This window comes from Mugil cephalus, chromosome 3 (assembly GCF_022458985.1).
Source record: "Mugil cephalus isolate CIBA_MC_2020 chromosome 3, CIBA_Mcephalus_1.1, whole genome shotgun sequence".
Lineage (NCBI taxonomy): Eukaryota > Metazoa > Chordata > Actinopteri > Mugiliformes > Mugilidae > Mugil > Mugil cephalus.
The window spans coordinates 10,357,257-10,383,534 of record NC_061772.1 but is presented as its reverse complement, the minus strand read 5'-3'; the positions used below and the strand labels follow the sequence as shown (position 1 = coordinate 10,383,534).

General features: G+C 44.3%; 1 protein-coding gene across 1 annotated transcript in view; it reads left to right on the top strand.

Annotated features, from left to right (window-relative positions):
- The first annotated feature begins 2,349 nt into the window (after positions 1–2,349).
- The window catches only part of LOC125005839 (CUB and sushi domain-containing protein 1-like), a 372,481-nt gene continuing 348,552 nt past the window's right edge, over positions 2,350–26,278 (top strand). Inside the window, exon 1 of the mRNA XM_047581471.1 lies at positions 2,350–2,861. Within this exon, the coding sequence (XP_047437427.1) occupies positions 2,726–2,861 (136 nt within the window). The 5' untranslated portion in view covers positions 2,350–2,725. The remainder of the gene's footprint in view (positions 2,862–26,278) is intronic.

Genomic DNA, 26,278 nt, shown 5'->3' with positions numbered 1-26,278 from the left:
GTAATGCTGTGAAATGGCTCAACCCACACACACACACACGCTCACACACACACACACACACACACGCTCATGCATGTAGCACAACAGCAGAGCACGCACATAGTGTATAAACTCATGCAGCGCACACATGTACACAAACACGATGTGATATAAAAGATGGTCGGTTAACTATCTGTACAAGAAGGAAGGGGTTGCCTGTTTGGATTAGCATGATGGGAGATTAGCAACAAAAATATTTCAAAATATTTAAAGAGAAAAATTAACATGCTGCTGTAGCCTACAAATCCTGTAACACATGGTCATAGGACCCAAAGGGGTTATTTGGGGATCTAACGCAAATGAGGATTAGTTCAACTTCTCTTGGCTTGTATTTTTTTTTTTTTTTTTTTTTTTTTTAGCAGCTAGTTGCACACATGCTTGATAATAATTCTAATTTAGAAATTCACTAGATCTGCTCAGAGATATCTGCCTTGATTCATGTATTCATCCGTTGACTTGTATTAACTTTACAGTGTCTAAATATGTAATTTGACCCATTTCCACATTATAATCAACTAAAAAATAAATAAATAAATAAAATCTCCAATTATAAAAGAATGTCTTGACCGGACGTCTCTTCTTTTTTCGTAGTGATATGTTGATGCTACAGATACATGTGAGGTCGGCTTGTAGCCGAGGCGGCGGCGAGTGGTACATCGTCATATTAACTCGGTCTCTGCTGAAACCATGGGCGATGACAGAATATACACGTCTAGCTTTTCTTTTCGCCGTGTGAAAGTGTCTGGGTGACCACCTGCTGTGAAACGCTGCATTAGGACAAATTTGGAGTGACACGTGTAATTTGCCTTCCCCTCCAAATGCCTTCCGCTGGTCGTCTCTGCAGCTCAGCAGGCTAAATCTCCACGTCGTGTTTGTAGCGTTGTAATCTTGTTAGTGTGATCCTCCCCGCATGCCACGAGGGACCGGAGATCAATAACTGGCTCATGGCTCCATTTGGGGTGCATATACTGTACATTCACACACACACACACACACACACACACTGTAGATACGATACAGGAGTCAGAGGTGTTCATGTGGCTCTGAGATTGATTACATTATGTGACCTTTTTAAATCACACAGACTGGAAATAGGATTAAAGGTGTGTATATGTCTCTCTCTCTCTATATATATGTATCTTTACACAGAGTGTGTGGTTGTGTGTTCCTTCAGCCCACAGCATCCTCCCTTTTATTCCCTGCAGTCTTTTTTTAGCTACAATAACCTCCTATTTTTGCATCCCTACCCTTACATCTTTCTCTCTCTAACCATCACTCCATCCATCTCTCTGCCCCTCTCTTTATTTCCTTCTTGTTTTTTCCCATCTGCGTTTCACCCTGATTTCTTTTTCCTCTCACCCCTTTATACCCACATCTTCCTCTCCTCCGCTTTACACCTTCATTCACCCCCCACTAGACTCCCTCATCCCCTCTTTCCTTTTTTTGTCTTTTCTTTCCTCTGATCCCTTTTGTCTCTCGTCTCTGTCCTGTCATGGCACAATGCCTCCTCTTCTCATTCTTTCCTCAGTTTTGTGTTTCCTGAAACTAATCCCTTCTTCCCCCTTTCTTTTTTATCCCTCCACATCTCCCCTTTCTCTTCCCCTCATCTTTTCACACCGTCGCCTTTCTCTACTTTTTCTTTCTTTCGTCTCTCTCATTTTTTGGCCTCATCTCACCCCCCTTCCTTTTCATCTACTCTTTCTGTCACCAGATTTTTGTTGTCACTTCCTTCATGTCACTCTTGTCTCCTTCCTCCTTGCCATACCTCCTCCATTCTCCTTTTCGTGCTCCCGTTCCTCCTTTCTCCCAGCATCCCTCTCCCTCTTTTTCTTCCTGCATCTTTCATTTCGTCCATCACTTTTTCTCTAGCTCTGTACCTTTCTCCCCTATTTCCGTGCTCCCCCTCTTCACCCTCTCCTTCCTGCGACCTGTCTCTCCCCTCCCTTATTTCTACTTCAACCGATTCCTTCTCTTTTTATGTCTTTGCCCCCTTTCCTTACTTGCCCTCCACGGAAATGCCCCTTCGCATCCTCCTTTCCACTCGTCCCTTCGCCCCTCCAGCTTTCAAACCCTCCCGTTCACTCTTTCTTTCATCCTCCCTCTTTTATCCTTCCCTTCCCTTCTCTTCAACTCTCTCCCATTCGTCTCCCCTCTCTCTTTTACATCCCTCTGTCTTTCTGTTCCTCCACATCTCTCTCTCTCTACCAGCCTCTCCCTCCCTCTCCCTTTCCCTCTCTCTCTCCCTCTCTCTCCCCGTGTCTCAGTCGTCGCTCGCTCTCCGTGCTGTGCGGACCTACCGACCACCTCTCTCCTCTTCTCTCCTTCATTGAATCTCTTCATCTCTCTGTGTCTCTCCTCCGGTCCTCCGGTCTCTGCTATGACAGCTCACACCAGCGGCGTGTTGCCCGATCTCAGACCGTCAACCCGTCACCGGTTGTCCTGTCCAAACCTTAACATGGACATGTGTGTGGGGGATATTCGTGATTGATCCTCGGGTATTTTTTTTTTTTTTTTTTTTTTTTAATTTTTGTTTTGTATCTTTTTTTTTGTAATAAAAACGAAAGAAAAAGGAGGAGGGGGGGCGGCCGTCCTATTTTACCCCCCTCCGCTTCCTTCAGCCAAGCAGAGCGGCAAGGTGGGGAGAAGGCTTTAAAATTAAGCCGGCTTGGATTTATTTAATAGCGAAATGACGGATTTGTTGGCACCGGAGCTACTGCTGAGGAGGAGGAGGATGAATGGGAAGAAAACGGGGAGGCTAAGACGCGACCTCCCGCTTCTCCTCCTGCTGGGGCTTCTCATCGGGGATTTCTCCTCGTCCAAGGGTGAGTTTTTGGAGATTTTCAATTCTGTGCGCGTGTATGCGTGAGCGCGCGTGTCCCGGAGGTGGTCGCGGTCTTCGCAGGTTGGACCGTTTGCGTGTGCGCGCGCGGGAGCGAGACGAAAGAATGCGTGCGGCTCGGTCGCTGCAGACGGGGCTGGAGTGCGCGCGCGCACGCTCGTGTGTGACAGAGAGTTAAGTGTGGATGTGCGCGTGCGCCCCGAGCTCCTGGTGTAGCGGGCGCGTGTCGTTCTGTGCGTATGCGAGACGCTCAGATAGGGCTCTCGCGCTCACGCTGGTAAGGGGGTTCGCGCGTGTATGTGCGCGTGAGGGGAAGTAAAGAGTGCGGTGGCCAAGTTGGACTCAACGTTAGGCTTCATCTGGGGGAAGAGTATGGGCACGCTGCTTGTTTATTTTGGTGTCTCCATGCTGTGCGGGTATTCTCATAAAAAAAAAAAAAAAAAATCGAAATAAATCATAGACTGCATAGAAAACGAATTTCACATGTGAAACTTCAAGTTCTCGTTTGGTGTGAGGCCCATCTTGGCAGCGACCTCAGCCTGTGCTTCTGTCTACATGTGAGCAGGGGTTTTCACGTGGAGTCCCGCGGCTCATGGCCGAACCTGATTTTATGGCGTTGTGCTCTGCTGACTGTGGAGAGTATGATGGAAGGATGGGGCTCTGACGCCATGTGTCAGAGATTCCATAAGTTGTGAGCGAGGAGGATCCCCGTGTTGAAGATGGATGGACAGGAAAGAAAGTGTTAACATTCTCCTCGTCTGGTGGGAGAGTTACTGTTACTCTGTTTATCAATAGCTTCTCTGTGTGCACTTCTCCCTCTTCTCAATGCCTATCCCTCTGTACTTCTCTCTCTCACAATCCCCCCCTTCGCTCTCTCTCGCTCACATATGCACCCGTCAGATTTTCCCTCCACTCTGTGATAAAGAAAATGGTTTCTTGCCATGTTAAAATTCTTGATAGTGTGTGTATCTAACAATTTCCCCTTTACACTAATCTACTGTGGCATTACATATTGTGCATTTCTTTTGTGTGTGTGTTGGGAAAAGGCATCTCTATTTGTATTCGCCTTGCATGCATGCGGGCTGTCAACCTGGAAATAAAAGGATTTGACTGGAAGTGTGATTGTAGGTAGAATTGTGCATGTAGATGAATATGATAGCAGTGCTTTTAAGCTGTTTATGATTGAAGCAACTGTGGTTTATCACCTGCGATTTATCTTTCACTCCGATCTGTGTTTCCTGCATCGGCCTCTGAAATCAGATTTTTATTCAGGTTTTACCACCTCATGGTATAAAAGCAACAACTGTATACTCAATTAACCTCCTCAATTTTAGCAAAAAGAGTTCAACGGTAATGTAATTTACTTGTTCAGTCTTTCCCCCAAGGGAGTGCCGATGATTACAAATAAAGCTTTACTGTTTCTGAGGAGGTAATGACACACAAAGACAAAGTGAATGAGACTGAAAGGGCAGACAGACCGCTGGAGAGAGAGAACGATGGAAGTTGGCAGTAATTCATTTTGTCAGACCCCGAGCTCCAGATGGTAACCACCCCTTTAAATGTTATGTTGCACTTTAAATTCCAGCACACGACTAATTATTGATTGTCCTGAAATGTCACTTAAAAATGTCATAAAAAGTCAAATATTTTCTTAGAGATAGCCTGAAGGCTGAAGAGCAAATAAAACATCCAGACAAAGAAGACATTTATTAGTTTTGATTTATTTTTAGTTTTTATTGTTTAAAATAGGTAAAACTCTGCTAAAGTCATCCAGTGATGATGATGGTGATTCTTCTTCTTCTTCTTCTTCTTCTTCTTCTTCTTCTTCTTCTTCTTCTTCTTCTTCTTCTTCTTCTTCTTCTTCTTCTTCTTCTTCCTCCTCCTCCTCCTAAAAGTTTTAGGACTCTAAAACCAAAAAGGTTTAGTCTATCAGTGTCATCTATTTAATAACAGCTTTCTTCACTGGCAATTATTTAATTGTCAATAATGTACAAAATTGACATTTTTAAACTTTATTTATTGGAAGTGTGTGTTATAACAATAATGATTTTAAAAAATGGCCTGTTCAAGGCTTTTACATACAGCTCCCAGTGTCTTTTTGAAGCTTATTCAGAGGGAACAGGGAGCAGTCATCTTATTAATCAACAGGTTGTTACAGCCCAGAAACGTCCTAATGTCCAACTGTGATGATAATTCCCATGAACCCAGCTAGTGCTTATATAATTGATACATTGTTAACTACACTCTACAGGGGACTGTACAAAAGACATTTTTGGCAAAAGCACAAACGCGCACGGACACACACACACACACACACACACGCGCGCACACACACAGCTGAGAATAACGTGTCTGAGAACTTCATTTTAGACTCCCACCGGGACTATGAAGCACTTGTTTAATCACTCGCGCACGCACTCACTTACCGAAATAAACACACTCTGAAAAACACACACTGCAACACACAGGACATTCCAGTGAATTATTTTCTATTCTCTTTCAAAGTTGGGACTGATTAAATGACTTTGTTTTTCCCAAGCTTTTTAAGGTTTTTATCGCTTCTAGAACATGTAGACTTGAATGCAAGATTCACACAGAGACGCACACACACACACACAAACACACACACATGCACGCACACACACACACACACACATACAAACAAAAGTACATGCACACTGTGACAATTAGCTGACATTGAATCAATGCCAAACAACAAGATATTGGAACTAGCGGTTTGTCCCCACTTGGCATACTAATATCACACATGGGACACACACACACACACACACACACACACTGGGAACGGATAGCTATTTGCCCAGCACCAAAGTCACTGTAGGCTCACCAAAAGGAAGGAATTAGGCATAGAGAAAGAAGCAGTCTGTGCCAGTGAAATGTGTGACAATCCAGAGCATGTGTGCGTGTGTGCATGTGTGTGTGCCACACACATGTATTTGAGAAGAACAAGTGTGGACCTTGACCTTGGGAACACATTTATCATGTGGTAAATATTCTACAAGCAAAGTTTTCTGAACCCAAAGCGTTCATTCATGTTCCACACCACCTTCTACCGAGATGTCATCAATACGTAATTACCGCTCCATATGCAACCACCTGTTCTCACTTGACTGAGGCCTTGGGGAACACAAAAAGCTATGTGAATAGCTAAGTAAGCGAGCCATAGGTTCATAGCATTTTGCGTTATATATTTTTTTAGAATCGTCTCTTCCATCCAGATCACATTGTTTCTGAAGTACTGGTCTTTGCACATGTTCACTGACAAAGTGTTGTTTTATTTCATTGTTCTTTTTAACATTAGAGGTTTTTTCTAGACCCATCTCCTTAGCCGGTCATATTTGTGCAATCACTTGGGGCTGAATTTGTTGGGGATTCTCTGATTTCCTGTCATTAGAACTTCACCAGCTTGGTAGGATCATCAGGAGTTTGTTAACACACCATTTGGAGTTCATTATGGTGGCATGTTTCGGTCCTTACAGAGAAAATAATGTTTTTGCACACCACTGGATAGTCAGAATGTAAAAATTATTTAATCCACAATCTTTCTCTGTCTAAAAGACTTAGAGGGCACTTTTGATCTTGGCAGAAGTCAGTAGTGTACAGAACTCCAGTCACAGAGATGAAACAGATTGTACAGGCGTGAATCATTTAGCACCTAATCTTAAACTATTTAAATAATGGAAAACGTTTCCATGGGTTATTTTATAGGAAACATTGGCTGCCCATTCCCACAAGCTGATATGTTGCATGACATGATGGAGGCGCTGTTACATTCTTTGGTTAAAAATTCTCAATGATTGTGTTAAACAGGCCCCCATTCACCAGGTCAAAAACACAAACCCCTCCCCTCCCTGAGAATGAGCTGTTACCCCCACCCCTTTAGTAGTGCTGCAGTTGGCTTGGCTGCAGTTCAGAAATAAAATTGAGAAATAACAAACAAATAATAAATATTTTCTGAACAAGACAATTGTGAATGTTTGGTGAAGTTAATGCTACTGTGAGACGCTGTTAGCCAGGTGGATAACTAAAAAATTAGATAAATGTGATATTTACTCTAGTACAGTTTATTGAGATCTACGCTACATGTCTGTTGTACAGTTAATGGTCACGACCATACACTATAAAAATAAGCATACAGAGCTGCTGCTCTGAAGTGAAGCCAAACAAATAGAGCTCCCCCTTGTGGCAGGCTGTAGTATATGTATTAAGCTCCACCTCCCCTGTGTGGATACTAAAACATTAAAATACAAATCAAACAATGCCTGCCACTCTGTAAAGCGGTCCCATAGGGCCATGGGATTTGTAAAAACTATTTTTAAGAATAAGTATACAATCCAGTATTTCCTTGTAAGTGGTGGAGGTAAGGCAGAGCGCAGTATTAATTAAATGAAAATGCGAGTGAGTCTGGTAGAAGCATAGCCAGGTCCTCTACGATCTCGGACCGTACTGTGCAAACTCTGGCTCCAAACCCACATGACAGTGCTGCCTGTATCCTCTGGAAAATAGCATCAGTTTAGCCAATGCAAAGAAGTGGGGACAGGCCGTGTATATTCCACAGTCTATGGTCACAATAAGCAGATTTTCTGGTAAATGTACACTAAGTAATGCCACTTTGCTCTCGTTTCTCCTGAGGCTGGGAGTTGGTGTATAGATACTTGTGAACTACAGGACGTTTACCGCTTCACTGTTGATGTTTATCTGATGCATGCTGAAACGAAATGTGGCTTCGCTAGCATTGGCTCAGGGGCGGGTCTCATGTTCAGAGCAAACGACGCACGTCACAAATGAGTCGAATATGGAACAACTCGTTGAAGGACACATTTTCACTCTCCGGCTGCATGCTCTTTTTATCAGCCTTTTCTGAATTGGCAGACATGCTGCACACCCTGCTAAATGTAGAAAAAGCTCCAAAAGTGAGAATTGCATCCGATGTCCCATTTAAACTCAGTTGTGTGTGACGGAGTGTGTCTGTGCGCATTTGTGTGGGATTCCCTTTTGTGTGTATGTGTTTAACAATTTTGCTGCCTTCCGTGTATGAGAAGCATGGGAGCACTTACAACTTTAACCTCTACGTGGGAGAGGCAGACTAAAAGGCACGCAGACGGGCAGAGAGACGGACACACGCCGAAGTTGCAGAAACAGAGACATTTCGTTTAGTGTTTTCAGGTGCTTGTATTATAAATGATTCCTCTCAGTCTCACCAAAAGGCTGGACTAATTTCAAACAACCTGAGGTGGAGAAAGAGCAGGGGAGACTCTTTAGCGTGTGTGTGTGTGTGTGTGTGCACCTGCAGCAGAAAGAGCGCGCTATCTCATTGAGCACTGATGGTTTTCAGGTACTTGAGGGTCCTTCTAGATGTCCAGTGGGACCACAGAATACACATACACTTCAATACAGTTAACTACCGCAGAGTACACAGTTCAGTGGAGAGCGAGGAGGTAGAATGTGAATGTGTGTGAGGGAGAAAGAGATGGAGACGACGACAGAGAGATCTAATGAACACTGGAGTCACTGAACCATTTGTTTTTCATCCTCACAAGTTCTGAAATTTAAATATATATGTTAATATAAGTGTAGGACTTGCGAAGTGGAGCGGTTCTACCATTGGTATGAAAGAACACACACGTATATTAAGTATACACGGGTCATTATGCTCGTGGTACTGGAAAGGATAAGTCTTTTTTAGCCCTCCGTGCTGGCCTGGGCGAAATGAGCGAGTAATCTATCTTTATAGTGTTCGAATGACAGAACTTTTAAAAGAGCCATGGCCTACATACAGTACACTAATGCAGGGGGAGAGGGCAGTAAGTGAGAGATGGAGAGAGGAAAAGAGAATATGCGTGAAGACCGAGAGCGAGAGGTAGAGATCTGAACAAGTGTCTTAAAGGTACAGAGAGGAAGGAGAGGCGCCGCTGTGCAGGGGGAGACAAAGTGGAAGAGAAAATGAAAATGTATTCCCCGGTAGACGCGATTAATCAGGAATGACTTTTCCATCTTGTGCTGCTCGGCTAGTAATGTCTGGCATTAAGTAATGACATCATAACCCTGTCCGTCCCGAATTTATGCGTGCTGTATGGAGGGAAATCCGCCAAACTGACCTAAAGGCACGAACAAACAGGGCTCTAAAATCTGATATTAATGCCTGGACTCAGATATTTCATGCTGGCAGTAAATACCGCATCATACACAGCAGAATCCCTCATCTATCTGTCATTTAAAATCCGAGAGGACAGCAGGAAAGAAGGGAAATAAAGGAGCAAGGGTATATCTTATGAAACAGCATGACAGAGCTTGAAATTATGAACGCCATAAAAGTTGTGTTGCATAGCTGACCCAGTTGTGTTTTACCACCTATTAGTATGCACGGGTTAGAGCTATGTGTAGTTTTGTTTTTCGACTTTTTTTTTTTTTTCCTCGCCTGCATCCTTCCAGCATCTAAATAAACTTCTACTGTATGCCTTCCACCGATCTCCGAATCCACGTTTGGCGAGCTGTGCGCTCTAACAAGCTATAAAGACTTCTAATCTATATCATGGGTGAAAACTTTGCTTTTGAGACGGCAGTTTGTTGCTGTTTTTTTCTTGTACCTTGTGGTGCAGACGCCTCGCTGTGGTGGGAGCAGAGGGTTATTTCATAACACAGGATTACTCAGGCAGCCAGCTCTAAAAATAAGCATGAAATGAACCTCTCAACTGGAGTTCATAATGAAAGATCGTTCGGTGTGACTACAAGACATCCATGAAAACCAATATCCAAATTTAATTTGACAGATTATTCTCAACGTCAACAGTTATGGTACATTTCTACCAATTCCAGCAAAGTGCATAATTTCCACCGCTTTTACGGTCGTTTGCTATGTTAATCACCGTGCAGTGCATTCTGGTAGCGGAGGTGCTCATGTTGACTCCTTCGAGTTTGCATAAAATAGAAATGGCGGGTGCTGCCTCTCAGATCTCAGACGTGGCCTCCAGATTCCTTAGATCCTAAACTGATCAAGTATCTGTAGGATGCACAGAACAAGCCTGATCCACAGAGGCCCCTTCCCTCAACCCACAGGACCCAAAGACTCAAACTGACAACATCCTGTTTCCAGACGGCTCATGTCCATTCTCTGATGAGTCACAAATGTTTTGGAGGCTCAAGGGCTATAAGTGTGGTCATAATGTTATGGCTGGACTTCTGTAATTGTTGCTGTGACATGGGACAGGGTGCTATTCATCTTTTGCGCATTTAAAGATCCATCCATACATGCAGTGACTACCCCTATGAATTATACTGTACTGGATGTGCTGCCATATGAAAAACACCAGAACTGACTCCAGCAGAATTTGACCCAAAAGATCATCTTCTATGCTGGAGAACCCGACTTTTTTTTTTTTTTTTTTTCGTATTAATGTAGCACTTTTGTTGAGATGAATTTAAAACCATACCTTACTCTGGCATATCCCAGGGCTTGCAAGCTTAAATAACCCAGATAAAAGTAAAATGGTAATTACTGATCCAGGTAGGGAAAATCACTTTTTGATGAGAGTGTGGGGTCAGCTAGTAGGAACTGGTAGGGAGTCGGCGTTTTGCTCAAGGACACTTGAGCAGACTGGAGATGTTTTTAGCTTGAATAAAGATACTGAGTCGTAGGGACTTTCATTAAGATCCGATCTGGGCGATCTCGCATTAATATGCGCCTCTAGATTTGATCTCTGTTTCACGCTCTGTATGCAAATAAACCCTGACATCATCTGGGACGCGGTACGACATTGTCTCTAATGGATCTCCACCGCTGCTCCAGAACCGAGAACAGAGCCCTTTTATGTGCGCGCGTCATGATGTTGGCCTCTCACGTTAAGTTATTGTTTATTAACCTCCACCCTGACATTAGTTAAACCGGCACCAAACTAGTCTAAAAGTTCTAACTTCAACCCTCTCATTACCAGTGAACCAGTGAGCTCCTTCCTTTTTAGGCAATCACTTATAATAGCGGTTGTATATTTTATTCTAAATGAATGAATCAAAACTAAGCTGATGCAGGAGCACCCATGTTTAGTATAGGCGGTTTTTAATGGGACTAATGAGACCCATTGTGTGTCCACTGTGTTCATTATGAGACCCAGACCACCTCCCAATATGATCAGAGATCGAATCTCTTAAATGCATCCTGTTCACACCTCCTTTTTATGCTGGTCCGGATCAGATCTTGATGCAAGGTCTGAACAGGCCCACGGGGTCCATCTGCTATACCACCCTGCAGTGGTGTTAAAGTATCTGTTGGTCCGGGGCTGCCACCCACTAAATATAGAGACTAATGTCTCCGTTAATGTAGCACTTGTGCTATTTTATTATTTCCGCTTTGCCTCTTTGTTAGCATGACATTTTCTATAAGCTGTAGGCTGATAGCTGGCTAGCGGGCTAACATTAAGCAAGCTAATATCTCTGTTAATGTTACATTAGTGTTATTTCAGTTTTTCTCTCACTTAGTTCCATGGTTTAAGGGCATAGAGGGAGTGTGTGTGTGTGTGTGCGACACTGTTAGAGCACACCTACGCTCTGTGTGTGTGTGTGTGTGTGTGTCCGTGTCCGTGTATCTCGTACTCTGCAAGTGTGTGCGTATGCGCGTTCTACATATGGAGCCAATGAGTTACATTTCCATTTCAAAGCGACGAGTCAGCAGCAGCAGAAGCTACTTTCATCCATTAATGTGATTTTAGTGAGGGAGCGAGACAGTGAGACACACAGAAGGAAACGCGCAGAGCCACAGTAATAATTAGTCTCCAGGTTGGGAGAGGGTTCAGATTGTTTACTGGAGTCTCTGTCTCTGTGTTCCTCTCTCACTGACAACCACCTCCCCTCTCCCTGCCTGTCCTCGCGGTTTTAGTCAAATTATCGGTACTCCACTTATCTGCTGCACAGTCCGGTGTTTTAATGCAAGCTGTCACTCACATTAACAGGTTCACTGCTCTGCAAAGTGTATCGGTGTTGTTGTACCGCTCTATCTATGAAAAGTGCGCAGAAGACGAATTGTTTCATAGGACGAAGAGTCTGCATCTGTGACTGTTTGTCTCAGCCTTCAAGAGGAAAAATGCTTAGGTTTAGGTTGGAGCTGTGTGCGTTAGGGGGGAGCAGTGAGGGGATTACTCTGTGCTCGAGTGCCCTTTTGTGTGTAAATGTCCATGTGTAAGCTAAAAGTGTGAGGCGCAGTCTCGGCATCATGTGTGTGTACACAGATTTTCCGAGAGCAGCCGAGCGAGAGCTGTACAAGCTGTGTGTCACATTAGTGCAGTGCTGCAAGTTGAAAGTGAATGTGTTAGTTTCGAATTTGTTTATGTATGTTTGCTTGTGTACACGGGTTGCATGAGTGGGTATATTTGCTCCTGTAAGAGTCTCCATGTGAAGGAATTTAATCGGTCCTTCTCCATAAAGTCTGGAAGCTCGTGTGTGCAAATGAGCACAGGCCCAGCGCAGCGCGCAAGCGGAAAATCTTTGGCCTCGAGTCAGGAGGTGTTTATTGCTGATGCCCTCTGTGCGCGCTACAAGGCATGAGCCATTTGGGACGTTCGTAAGTGTGCTTGCATTACTAACCTGCATTTTCGTGCGCCGATTCGCGCGTTATCAGCTGAGCGTGTGTGTCTCGGTTTCGGCGTAAGTGTGTGAGCCACGGGGCTACCGTTGCATCACTGGCATCGTTCTTATTCTATCCATTTTTAATGATCGGTAATGGTCGCTAGAAGTGTTGAACCTGCATCGTGAGGACGCCTCGAGAAATGGTCCCACGGTGCACAAAGCGAGCGGCGCGGAGGAGACGGCAGAGGGAGGCTGGAGAGATTCAGAGGGACCGAGGAGAAAGTGGGAGGGTGTTAATAGATGTTAGCTTGCGGAAGCCGACATAATGGGGGAACTGCTCCCGTGGTACAGTGTGGCGCTGCAGCGCAGCCCTACGGGGAGGACAGCGGGTGAGGAAGAAGAAGGGAAGAGGCCAGGGCTGGCCAGCAAGCTGACTGACTGACTGTCGCTTTGATTTACTGACTAAATGATGGACTGGTTGTTAAACTGATTGACTGACTTGCAGGCTGATTGGTTGTGTTACAGGCTGGCTACGTGACTGACTGAGGCAATTGCTGATTTGTTGAAAGCTTTTTACAAGGTACCTTTGTAATGGCAGAGCCGGAGAAGAGGGAGAAGGAGCCGACGGAGAGATGGAGGAACGGCGAGGCTGTTCAGAAAGGTTTGGAACGACTTCCCAGGGTCCAGAGGCCGAGAAAGGTTCTTAGCACGTAATGGCTGTTAAATTGTTCCCCCGTTGAATTTGAGCTTTACTTGTTTCCATTAAAGATTGCGACGTGCTTGATTACTGATGCCTCCTGAAGCTATCCTTGAGGGAAATAGCAGGATTTTATCCACTGAAATCCAGTGGAATCAAATCAGACTAAATCACATCAAACTCAGTTGTTAAATAATTTGTCAAATAATGTTGAGCAATGAAAACATTGAAAAAACAGTTGAAGTTAAATGACTTAAAAACGAGATTCATCTGCTTTTGCCCGACGCTGACATCTAAAATTGTGAACTGAGCGACGTCGCTCTGTCAGCTAGAGAGGAGGGGCAGGGAGACAGAGAGAGAGAGAGAGAGAGAGGGGTGGAGAGACACGGAGGAAAGGATGAGTGAGCGAGGGAAGCATGGAGGGGGTTATGGAGGGAGGAGACGGCAGAAGGAAAGGAGGAGGAGGGAGGGAAGGAGGGAAGGAAGGCCTTAAGCAGCGTGATAAGGAAACGATAAAGAAAAGGTTGTAAAAGGCTCCAGCTGGAGCAGTATCAGCTACACACACACACACACACACACACACACACACACACACACACACACACACACGCACACTGTATGAAAACTGATATTGCAGTGTCCTTTACAGGCCATTAAATCTGAACAACAGCAATGCTAACTTCTGTCTGACAAATGATGGCTAAATCACACAGATTTTCTTTGTCTAGCTTAAATCATGCAACAATAAATAAATAAAACCCTCCTATAGTCCACGCAGTCTTGAGCCATGATTTCTGGACGGTCACAAAGGAAGAAGTAGAAAATGAGTCCAGGTGCCCCTGTTTTTATCACTGTGTGTTTTTGTTTTCAGACTAGTTGTGGGTCTTGTGATCAGCGCTCTCCTCTCACATGTGTCCCCGTTCCTCCGCTTCCTTTATCCAGCGAGGACGATATCAGGTCCACTCAGCTCAACTCCAGCACATTAGACAATAAGCTGCTTCTGTGAGGAGTTTCAAGTATAATGCTGCTCGAATGTCAAGACGAGAGCCATTCTCTCTCTCTCCCCCTCTCTCTCTCCCTCGCCCCACTTTCTTTCCCCCACTCATCCCTTATCTCATCTCTTCTTTCATCCCTCTGCCCCCTTTCTCCTGCCTCATGTCTTTTCCCCTCTTTTCATCCGTGACTCTGATTCGTCTCTCTGTGTATCGTTCCCGTGCTTTTTTCTTTTTCAAGCCGCCACTCATTCTTCTTAATTTTCCTCCTCTCTCTCTCTCTCTCTCTCTCTGTCTCTCCTCCGGTCTCCTCTCTCTCCTCGCTTTTATTGCATTCCTCCTTTTTTCCATCTCCTCCCTCAGTATCTAGCCTCCCTCCCTTCCTCCCCATCTCTCCCCTCGTCCCCTTCTGTCCTTCAGCCCTCATCAGCTTCCTGCACCTCACTCCTTCTCCTTTTACTTTTCACTTTCTTGTGGCGTCTCTTTCTACTGCTCCCTCCCTCTCTCTCTCTCTGTCTCCCTCTCTCTCCCTCTCTCTCCCTCCCTCCCTCTCTCTCTGCCCTTTCGAGTCCTTTGATTAGGTTGTTGGCATTTTCATTGAGATGTCTATATGACCACTGAAATAACTCTCCTGTCACAGTCTCATCTGCCCTCTATCTACTTCTGTCTCTTCATTCTCCACTTCTACTCCGCAGCATTTCCCCCTCCTCCTCCTCTTCCTTCTCTTTTCCCCAGCTTTTTATTTTCTCACTCCATTTTACCCTCTTCCTTTTCTGCTTGCTCTCTCGCGTCTCTGCAATATTTCTTCTCTCCCCTCCCTTGCATCTTACTCGTTTTCGCTCGCTCTTTCCTTCTCTATGCGCCCCCCCCCTCCCTCTATTTCCTTTGCCGCTTCCGTAGATCATTTGTCTGAATGTCAGATGGCCACATCAGCCGCTGTTGGTATTAAAAACAGCTTTCTGGTCGGCGCCATAGAAAGGGAGGCACGGGGAGTCGGACGGTGAAGTGGGGTGAGCGTGTGCTGCGGGTGGTGGTGGTGGTGGTGGTGGTGGTGGTGGTGGTTGGGTGGGGGCTGGGCCGGGCTCGGCTGACGCTGCAGTTTTCTTGTGTTTCTGGCAGTGAAGAGAAAGAAGACGTCTGAAAATAGAGGGAACACGTTTAAAAATGATACGGGGTGTGAGGGGAGGGAGGGAGGGAGGGAGGGGGTGAGTCGGCTCATAGAGGAGGAGTGGAGGGAAGAGGGAGAGGACGGGGGAGAAGCGAGAGGAGGAATAAAGGGAGAGGGAGAGGCTGCGTGTCTACATGCCTCTAATCTGTTGATGGTTGAGGAGAAGCAGACAATAAGCCATTATCTGTCTTTAGCTGCAGCGGTACGGCTCTGCATGCTGCTGGAGCCAAAGCAGCTCACAGTACAGTGGTGTTTCCAGGATGCACCTGTGCAGGAACACGAGAGCAAATCAAGACAGTTTACATCAAGAAGATGGTAATAATAGACGTGGCTTCATAAAACGTGATACAAAACTCCAAAGTGTGGGAGGAGAAAAGTGAAGTCTGTATATACTGTATCATCCGTCATCGTCCACTATAATGGTGATGAAAGTGTAAGTTACAAAGGAAGAGTAATGGATCTGTTAAAGCTACAAGTACATACAACAGCATATATTATAGTATCAGTGGGTGATAATGACGACGTAAGACTTACAGTAACTTTGAGACAACAAAGCTAAAAAACTAAGACTCTGTTACTGTGATGTTGCTTTAAATGATTTAGCTTTTGTACAGGTTGGCAGAAGTGCAAGGGTTGAGACGCACGCTCAATCTGACGAGCTCACTCTGCCAGCACATTCTTTATGCAGCGGTTCCTGTGGCACTTGTCAGCCAAAGGAGTAAAATAAAAAAATAAACTTCCCGTCGATGATGAACATCGTTCTCCCTTAGTCTTCCACATAAGACTTTAATGTTGTGCATCAAGAGCTCCTTCATGTCTCCCCTGTATTATAATTAATATTTAATCATGGACAGGATTCACCTCCACGTGCAGTTTAAGCTGAATGATTACAGACTTAATGTACTTCCTGTGGTTATTGTGTTTGTGTTGGGCGCTGTGTGGAGACAGATGCATTGCTCTTTAGATGTCTGCAGAGCCCTTTCAGATGTTTTATTTGTAATATCGCTCCATAAAAACAAGGAAACTGTCTGTGGCCCAGTGTGTGCGTGTGCATTCTCCTCGTTTTTCTACATTGGCAGAGTTAAAAAAAAAAAAAACTGGGAGCCTACTATATTTGTGGGGTACTGACTTGGGGGAGTGTGGGGATCAAAATGCATTGCCCTTTAAATGAGACTTGATTTTAGGGTTAGAATTAGAATAAGAACAAGATCAGGGTGAGGAGCTGTAATGAAAACGGAGGGTCCCCCCAAGACAGTAAGGGAGGATGTGTGCGTGTGCATCTGTTCTTTTCTTTTCTCGACAACCGATCGTCCGATCTACTTCCCACTTAGCGGCCCTATTACTTGTTTGGCTGTTAGTTGTCGTCCGTTATTTTTTCATGACAGTCAGACTGGATGTGCAGAACAGGAAGGAACAACCGAACGGGGTCCCAGGCCGCCTTGCTTCATTCCCAGTACCAACAACAAAGCTACAAAGTGCCCAAGTGGTGGCAGCTTCATGTTGCATTCATGCTGCAGAAGCATTCAAAATGTAGACTACACGCCCCACTGTGGAATAAGTCAAGAATTATCTTATCTTAGCGGCTGCCGCCCTTTACCGGGCTGCTTCCTTTTAGTGAAAATCGCAGTAAAAAGCTTCGAGTAGGACTGGGAAATGGCTGATGCCGAGAGTGTGTTTTTCCTCCGCATTTCGTGCAGAGCAAAAGGGACAAGTGATGGTGAACTCTTCACTACATCTCTGAAGCCTTAAAATAAGCTGAGGCCAGCTCAGCCTTGATTCCTTGAGCGTCCTGCAGGGACACGGGTCCAGTCTCAGTCTGTAGCTTCACGTTAACTGTGGCCCGGTGCCTTTTCACCTGCAGTCAGAACGCATCATTAGACGTCCCTCAAGAGCTGACAGACGTTACGCCGCGGACGTTTATCAAAGTTTGCCAATTGCTGTGACCGCAGTCCCCTCCCCATTTAACTCCCAGTGGAAAATTCGCAGTGACATCCCAGTAGGGAAGCTTGCTAGAGGGGTCCCCTTATCTTATAGCTGCTGTCTGTGTGAGCGTGTGTTCAGCCACTCATTTGGTGACTGCGGCTCATTGTTATCTGAAAAGGCTCGCTTATTACCACGCCTTGTGAAATGGACGCTATCTTTAGCGACTATCAGATTTCTCGTTGTTTATTGTCTCATGGCTGACTAATAAAAGTCGAGTCTCTATTTGATTATTTATTGGTGGCTAGCTCGGTTCCCATTAGCTCGGCTCCTCGGGCTATTGCGGCAACGCAAGCGAAAAACCATGGTCAAACAAGCTGCTGTCTGAATTTTATTGCAAATAAAGTGGTGCAATTATGCTAAGGAGGGACTTTTAGCGAGGCAAAGGTTTAGCATTGCTCGGGGACACGGCTATGTCATGGCAGGTGTATTCATCAGGACTCAAGAATGCACAGAGTGGTCCTCGTGGAAGCTGCTCAGACCGAGATTGGCCTGTTCCAAGCAGGGACATTTTGAGTAGTGACTGCGCTGACCTCACAAGACTTCGGCATTAGGTTCTTTCCATTTTACTCATGATCTCACCTTTGTGTCCTGGTCGCTGCACAGATGAATGAGGGGCTCAGACGAAAGGCCGTAGTACAAATGCCATTGCCAAACACGTTGTAAACTGCTCTTTACAAAGCGGTGCCATTATTCCCAGTTCGTTGTTCTGATAGCAAATGCCTCAGTAAGTGGGAGTGCAGAGAATGACAAGTGCAGACAACAGAATACAGTCAAAGCTTCACAAACATGGTATCATAATGTTGTACAGATGTCCTTGATACATCCACTCTTGTGTGTGTGTGTGTGTGTGTGTGTGTGTGTATATATATAAATGTACACGCTCACACACACACACACATATATAAAATCCACTTTTACTCTCTGATAATCTCTTTCAGGCTGTCTTCCCAGCACTGGAAACAGGAGGGAGGCCAGATTTGACACCAGCGCTGTTAAAAAGCTGACGTCACTGCACTGACTAAGACAGAGAACAGAGAGAGGTGTCACATAGCCAGCCTGCTCCTCTCCTCTCCTCTCCTCTCCTCTCCTCTCCTCTCCTCTCCTCTCCTCTCCTCTCCTCTCCTCTCCTCTCCCTCCTTCCCTAATTTTGATTGCAGGAGGCATTTTGTGGCATCCAGCGGCCCGCTGGTGTAGAGTTGTTTAGGGGGACATGAAAAGCTTTCTAAATGATGGCTAAATTTAACTAAATGACTTCCTCCACTCAAATCTGATATAATGTTCTCCCCTGCTCCTCTCCTCTTTCTGGATCCTCTGCCCTCATTGCCTCATCCTTTTTAGGCTGTTATCCTTTTCTCCTCCTTCCTCTCGCTCGCCCTCCGTCCTGAAGCGTGATTTCTATTTCTCAATCTCCCTCCCAGCTACTCCCTCCCTCCCTCCCTCCTCCTCCTGACAATTTACTTTTTTCATCTCATTCCGTCTCCTGCTCCAGCCACTCCCCGCGACTCTCGCTCCCTACTAATCGGCTTGTTGTGTGTACGTTTCCCTCGCATAACATGGTTCGACTATTCTCTGAAGTCTTAATAAGGAAGCTTTTGGACGAGTTTTCTTTTACTGTATTAGATAAGTGAGCTGGCAGTTGCCAGTCTGCGTGTGTGTGTTTCTTTCTGATTGATCCACTTTGTCCCTGTTTCTATCTGCTGTCGGCGGTAATGCGCCTTTGGCTGGAAACAGTGACTAATTAGATGATAGATCTTTTACCTGAGAATTATGGTCAGAAAATTGGAAAAGGATAATTGCTTGTAGATCAGCAGTCAATTGTGGCTCAGCCTGCCAACCAACGAGCCTTTGTGGTTCTCTGCTCGTGCACTAACAGCTAACCTCTCTGCAGCATCACCTAATTACCTCATTTATATGTATAAAATATACCGCTCATTAGATTAACATGTATATTATGTTACTATATAATTATGTCATAATATAATGTTATGTTGAGGCTGTAAATTGTATTTCATCAATTGAATCCAATTACCATATTTATATGTTTGTGATTTATATTCTAAAGTTTCATGTATTGCAATGGCCCGTGATAATTTAGTGAAATATGATTTATTAATATGCCTTTAGTCCATAGAACCCTACATAATATAATATAATATAATATGATATAATATAATCAAGATGATCCCTAATAGTTATTCAAGCTGTTTACAAGCTCTTCTAACTTTTTTAATTTTTTATTCTCCCTAAATATCAAGTCATCACTCACAGGGTAGTAAAGGTAAAAACCAGTTTCTAGTTCAGTGCCAGCTCTGATCTCCTTTTCCGTGTCTAGAAGAAGAAAAAGACGCGATGATGAGTAATGATTCAGAGCCCGTGGAGATGCCGTGCATCTTACAGGTTGATTTGTGCATCACTTACATACAGTCACACGTTGCCTCATCAGGGAATCAGTCAGTAAACCCCCGGCTCAGCAAGCTATTTTCTGTTCCCGCAGTCGGCTCCGTCAACATTACTGATATGTTAATCGGAGCATTATTTATGGTTGAATGTGGAAATCATTAATCGGTACATCATATCGAAGATGCGAAATCTGTTGTTTTAATGGAACGCTGCATAAAAACTTACTGGATACCGGCAGTAATCTGTGTTCTTGATGAGGGTTGTTGAGTCATCCCGCTTGCCAATTAAAAATTATACATGTTTAATTGGCTGTGGATTACATGGCGTAGTAAAGCTATCGTACAACCCTGTAATTTGCTTCAAGGGTGACATTAGACGAGATAAGAATTCCCTCTGGAGGGGAGGTTTTCTGGTTACCTTGTTCCAAAACAAATAAATAAATAAATAAAATAAACAGCTTGGGGGATGACCAGGAAACTTTTAACCCTAATGTTATTATCCCCAAAAATGGAACATATGAAGAAAACGCCCAAGGAAATGTCACCACACCAAGACACTTCACTTATTTTTTCTTAAAACATGATGCATCCGGCTTTATCCCGCTCACCACACAGTGTCACTGCCTTCCCCTCACAATATGAATGGATATAAAAGTATTACGAGAGACAGTATGGCCTTTTCTGAGTTCAATTATTACACTGAATTTGGCATTTTAAAGATGTGGTGATAATTTTTGCCATAAAATAGAAGATGAATACAGTTATTAACACAGCTCTCCTTCTTAAATGTCACATCTGAAGAGAGCATCTCCGCGGTCCTCTTCATATTTGCGCCCTTTCTTGCTATTCTTATACACTATTATACCCACAAACTTGAACTAAAGTGAACCACAACTAAAGGGACCCTCGTTTTTTTTTCTTTTCTTTTTAGTTTCTATATATCTAGATCATCCCACATTAGCTGTCAGAGACGGCTAATGACGACAGGCAAAGGAAGAAGAAAATCAGGGCGGGCCTTGTTGCTGTTATAATTCTCCAGTCAGGTGCCGACAGCGAGGGACAGTCTCACGTTACATGTTTGGATTTAAAAGAAATTAGTAATTCCGTTTTCTGCCATTCATCATTTATGATGCCACACATCGGTTCGGTCGTGATATGAAACTCGTCACACCAGGGTCAAGGCGGAGACTCGGCACAAGACGATGTGTCACGCCGCAAAGTGGCACACATGTTACGTGGTTAATTCTTCATGAGCGCGCTTTATAAAGTATGCAGAGTAAGACACAGCGGCGGCGGCAGAAGTCTGATGGCCTCCTTACTGCGACACTCGCGGGATGAGACTGTTGACTCTGGTCTTGTCACCCTCATTTCCTCGTCTTTCTGCTACTCCACTAAGATATCACAGCATGACAGGGGTCCAGAACCTGTAGCCAACCGCATCATTGCTTCAAACAACCGTCACTGTTCATATCCAGCATTTTCCCCTCATTGCTTTCTATTAGGTCCTTCTGAAGGGTGGTGATATAATTGTGCGCGACCTTTGCCACTGCCAAAACAGGACGTGTCTTCTCCACAGTGTCCGCTATATATCAGCGGTGACGCACGCGCCAATAGATATGATATTACCGGGAGCACAGCTCTGAAGTCACCGCATCCATGACACCGTCGACACGATCGAGGCCACTGGTGCATGAATCAAAACAATTACACACTCACCAGGTTCAGGCGGCATCTGGTCCCGATCTCTTCTGCCGGACATTTTTTTTGTGCTTTTAGAGCCGGCGAACGTTTCAGCATATCATGGTTTCCCTTTTCTTCTGCGGCGTCAGCATATACGGCCGGTTGTGATAATAACCACGCTGCTGTGTTTGTTTAGAGAAGACTGATTACACTTGCAGACTCATGTTCAGTAGCTTCTGCCTGAATGTACATAGTTACAGGACAAATAAGGTGCTGTGGCCGTGTGTGACATGTTCGTATGGACAATGACCTCTAATTAATAATTCAATCAGAGTTTCAAAATTTAACTTTTTTTTTTTATATGGACAAGATGAAGCATAAAAGAAGAAGAACAAGAAGGAGCTTGTTTTTTATTCATGGACAGAGGTGACCAAGGCAACCTGAGAAGGGCCACCGCTCGCATCAATTTTTGAAAGACTTGAACATTCTGCTGCCACCAGGTTCCCTTCACCTGGTATTTTCCCAGCGTGCGGCAGACATGTACAGGCAGAATTCATTCAGAGGAAAAAAGACCCACCTCAATCTGACTGAAACTCCTGCGGGTCGGGCAGAGAATTGGCCGCGTTTCTTTTGTAACGATTCACAATACGGAGCAAGAAGAACATGGCTACACGATTAAATAAATAAATAATAATAAAAAAGAAAAAGATTTCAAGGAGTGGCTTTCTGAATGACTCACCATCCAGCTGTCAGTCTGGGAAATATTATATCTAGTGGCTACCGGCCGGCCGCGCCTTATTAATGTGTCGCTTTTCTTCGGTTATAGCTCCACACGGGACGAAAATACAACACGCTGAATGGAAAGCGTTCTCGTGCGTTTGGACCAAACGGCCACAAATATTCTCCTGCAGCTCCACCCCGAGCTTCTCCTCTTCTGACGGGATGAGAGATGAAGATGAGGATGGGAGCCCGTTGTATCCGTAGTGCTGAGGACATTCCTTTCTTTCTTGGCACTGCATGACCAGGAACTCACCTAAATTGAGTTGCAACAGTTCCCTTTGAAGTGATGGATGTGTCAGCCTCGCTGTTATGGAAAAGCATCCCCATTATAGTTTCTGTCCAGGATGCTATATGCGAGCATGCTGCGATAGTTATGCTTATGACTTGTTGTGTCATGTTATCTTGCCGGCCTACACCTGCTGGGACCACGTATGGCAGAATCAGTCACAGTTTTAAAGTTGTAGTGCTTTTTCCGTGTCAAGGATACGGGTTCACCTCCTGGTTTGTAACTGATTATTGTTTAATATCAGATAAATCGAGTGTTTAACGGTGGACATTCAATGCTATCCTCTCTCCTCTCCTCTCCTCTCCTCTCCTCTCCTCTCCTCTCCTCTCCTCTCCCCTTTCATCCTTGTCAGTGATTTACTGACTTCACAGCGTTGCCTCGCTGACATTAATTCTGAAATATGACAGGCAACAAATCAAACTACTTTTCTGGTGTTTCTAAGGAAATCTCACCGAGTGTGAGCTGACTTAATATGTGCATTAACATATGATGGCCTCAAAGGAACTCTTTGGCAGAACTGAACAGCAAGACATCAGCTTTGTCTCTTTTCTTTTCGTTTGTAAATGAAACCGAGAAGGTTATTTAAGACCGACGGTGACGGAGAGCGGCGCCACTTTGAGCGCCGCGAGCTTAATTCAGATTTAGGTTTTTGGATTTTTTTCCTTTAAAAATAGTGGAGGGACGTGTTTATGGGGACAATATAATCCTGGATTGCGGGCGTGTATTACATTATTATGCTTAATTGAGCGGATTTCTTTACATACTGCAAATTTAAACAGGAAAATTGATTACATTTCAGCTTTCCTTGAGTTTTAGACGAGGGTTAGCATCTGATCTTGACACAAATCTTACCTCAGGTTGCCGTATTCAGTTATCAGGAGCTAGTCTACATTTGGTAAATCCTGACATTATGAGATGTGTGATTTGTGTATCTGATTTAATCCTCCCCTCTCCTCTCCTCTCCTGTCTAGTCAATGCTAAATTATGTATTGTGATATTGCTTGTCAGCTACGGGTTCGGGCAGACTGCAGGACTAAAACGGTCGGATTTAAATTCACTGCTTGACACGGTGGCATTTGCAGGAATACGTCCAGTTCGATGTGTGCGCGTTATGGCGACTTATGTGATATAGTCATTTTTAAAACGGGACGCTCAGTCATTCCGCATACCATTTGACACGTACAGTTTGCGGAGAGTGTCTCACCTCATGACTGTGTCGGGGACTGCTGTCACCACAGCTTTAATGTGCCCCTCAAAAATTCAGCTCGTCACAATTCGGCTACTTTTTTTTTTTTTTGCAGGCATTGTCTCAGTGCGTCACAACTCAAAATGAAAACCAGTCACTTTGGGCAAACATTATGATTAAACAAACCTTTTACATCTTAAATAATGGCCACATTTAGCTGTCATGTTTAGCTTTGGAGCAGGATAATTAAAATATCATCAGTTCGCCAAATCTGAACAAACCAGCTAGTGAGGGGATGTTCTAATGTTGTGTTACTGTCAGATTTCTGCGCTGGTTTAACTTCTTCGCCGTGGTGTGTCGTTTGAGCAATTGGAGACGGTGCGTGATGACGCAGCTGTTTTGGTCTGATGCGCCGTTGAGCAGTAATAATATGGACATGCATGCATTGGTGAGCCTCATTCTGAATGGAAAAATGGGTGAAGTGATGGTGTTCGCCCAAGGTGAGACATTAGTTAGGCTGTTATTTTTAACTCATATTTTCATGTGTCACTTAAAACTATGTGGAAAGAATTCTAGCTTCACGACGCATGACTGACGGACGTCGGTGCAGTTTGCTGCTGTTTTTAAGAGAACACATAGAAACATCTCGTCGCCGTCTGATGCCATTATACAGCATTACAGCATTTCTTTTTGCAGTCCTGAAAACAACCCGGCGCAGCGGTTTCTCACTTTGGCCTTCGATTCGGTTGTCCATCCACCCTATTGACTATCACATTGTATGCCCGAAAGCAACTAAGCAACAAAGTTTAAGGGCTGCAGCTAGCAATTATCGTAAATATCCCTGTCATTATTCTTTTCTGAAAGCATCTATTAATTGGTTGGTCTGTATAATATCACAGAATAGCAAAAATAAAATGCCCGTTCCAATTTTCCAGAACTCACTTTGAGGCCTGCTTGCTTGGAGGCTTATTTAAACGAGTTATTGATTGACTGAAATTGTTGTGTTTGTTCACTAACCAGTTCAGCTTTGACAATTTTTTATTTATTTATTTTTTTTTTGGGCCGTCAGCGGGGGAAGAGGCAGGCTGGAAACAAAGGGAGAAAGATGGGAACAAGATGCAACACAGGTCCCAGGCTCCAATCACAAATCATTAGCATTTTGCCAACAGCTCAGGGGGTCATGAATGTCAAGTTAAACCCATCCATCCGGGGCTTTTACGAGCAGGACATTTAGCGAGGCCTCCGAGACGACGCATCCCGTCTCCTCTTTGACTACCAGCTCTTTCCCTTCCCTTCCCAGTAGAAGATTGAGGGACCTGAGAGGAATGAACAGATATAAAAACTAATTTGTTCCGGTACCCAATAGGATTTTAAATGCCAGGAAGTAATGCTCATGTGGGGCTGGCTCTTTGCTCTTTGGATGCAAAAGCTTTTATGGACATATAGACACTGTACACTTGGCGGCAGTGTTTGCTGATTCAGCAAATGCCGCATCTTGTCTGTTCTTCTGACGACTTTTACTCGTGTAATGTGTTGACATTACACAAAAAAATAAATAATAAAATCTGACATGTTTTTAGTACATGGGGTTTGCTAGTATATTAAGCTGTGATAAACGGGCGTACAGTTGTTAGCTACTCGACAACAAACGCGGAGCAGAGCCGAGAAGCAAAGAGACAATTAAAGATGAGTGCATGCCCGTTTTGAGACTTTTGTTTGTGTGCAGAGTGGGAGGTGTAAAACGGAGAAAGAGAAGGAGAGCCACATTTAAAAAGGGTTGTGGCGACTATGTCGGAATGATAACTACTCCGGATCAATTGAAACGACATCGTGGGCAAAAACAAATGGGGTTAGTTGCCATTTCATTAGGTACCCCGGAGAGAAACAAATGCAAGTCTCAGCTCCGTGAAAATAACTGAGAGCTGTTCATTCAACTGTGTTTAGGTTTTGGAGGCTGTGGTTTGTAGCACTATTGAATCGTATTCAGCTGTCCTGACACATGTTTCTATTACTCTGATATCGCCAGTTTAACAGCGCAACAAACTTCATCCTCTAAAATAACCGCACAGTTGAATCAGCGCCTTTCTAACGCAGTTCCAGCATAAAATGAATGAGTCATGAAGGGGGACTTAGTGTAGGACTATATATATTATACTATTACAATGCATCCATTTTCACTATTGTACCCAATGTTTTGGCAAGTGAAATAAAACAAGCTTAAACCCTGTTTTCAGTCAGTGGAGACATTTGCTATTCCAGCCCGACAACACAACAGACTGCGGCTGAATAAATCTCACTCAAAATACTGTGTACTTACATATAAGAACAATTCTTAAACAAGACTATCAAAATAGAAATTGCGTTTCCCCTATAGTTTGTGACAAAATGGGAAAGCAGCAGAGCCGGATGAAACCACTCGGCTCTTCAAGAACGTCGCAGTGTTTTCTGTGAGCTGAAATACATCGGCGCGTTCGTGCAGATGAGTCAGGAGCAGGAGAGCGGCGCTCATGCGCCCGTTCAGTCGGCCCTCGCTGCGTTGCATCTTGTTTTAGCCGAGTGGCTGTTGTTTTCTCTAATGAATGTTTGTCACTCTTCTCTAGCACTTTACTGTGTGTCTGAACCCATTAACTAGCAGCTTAGATTTAAAAAACAG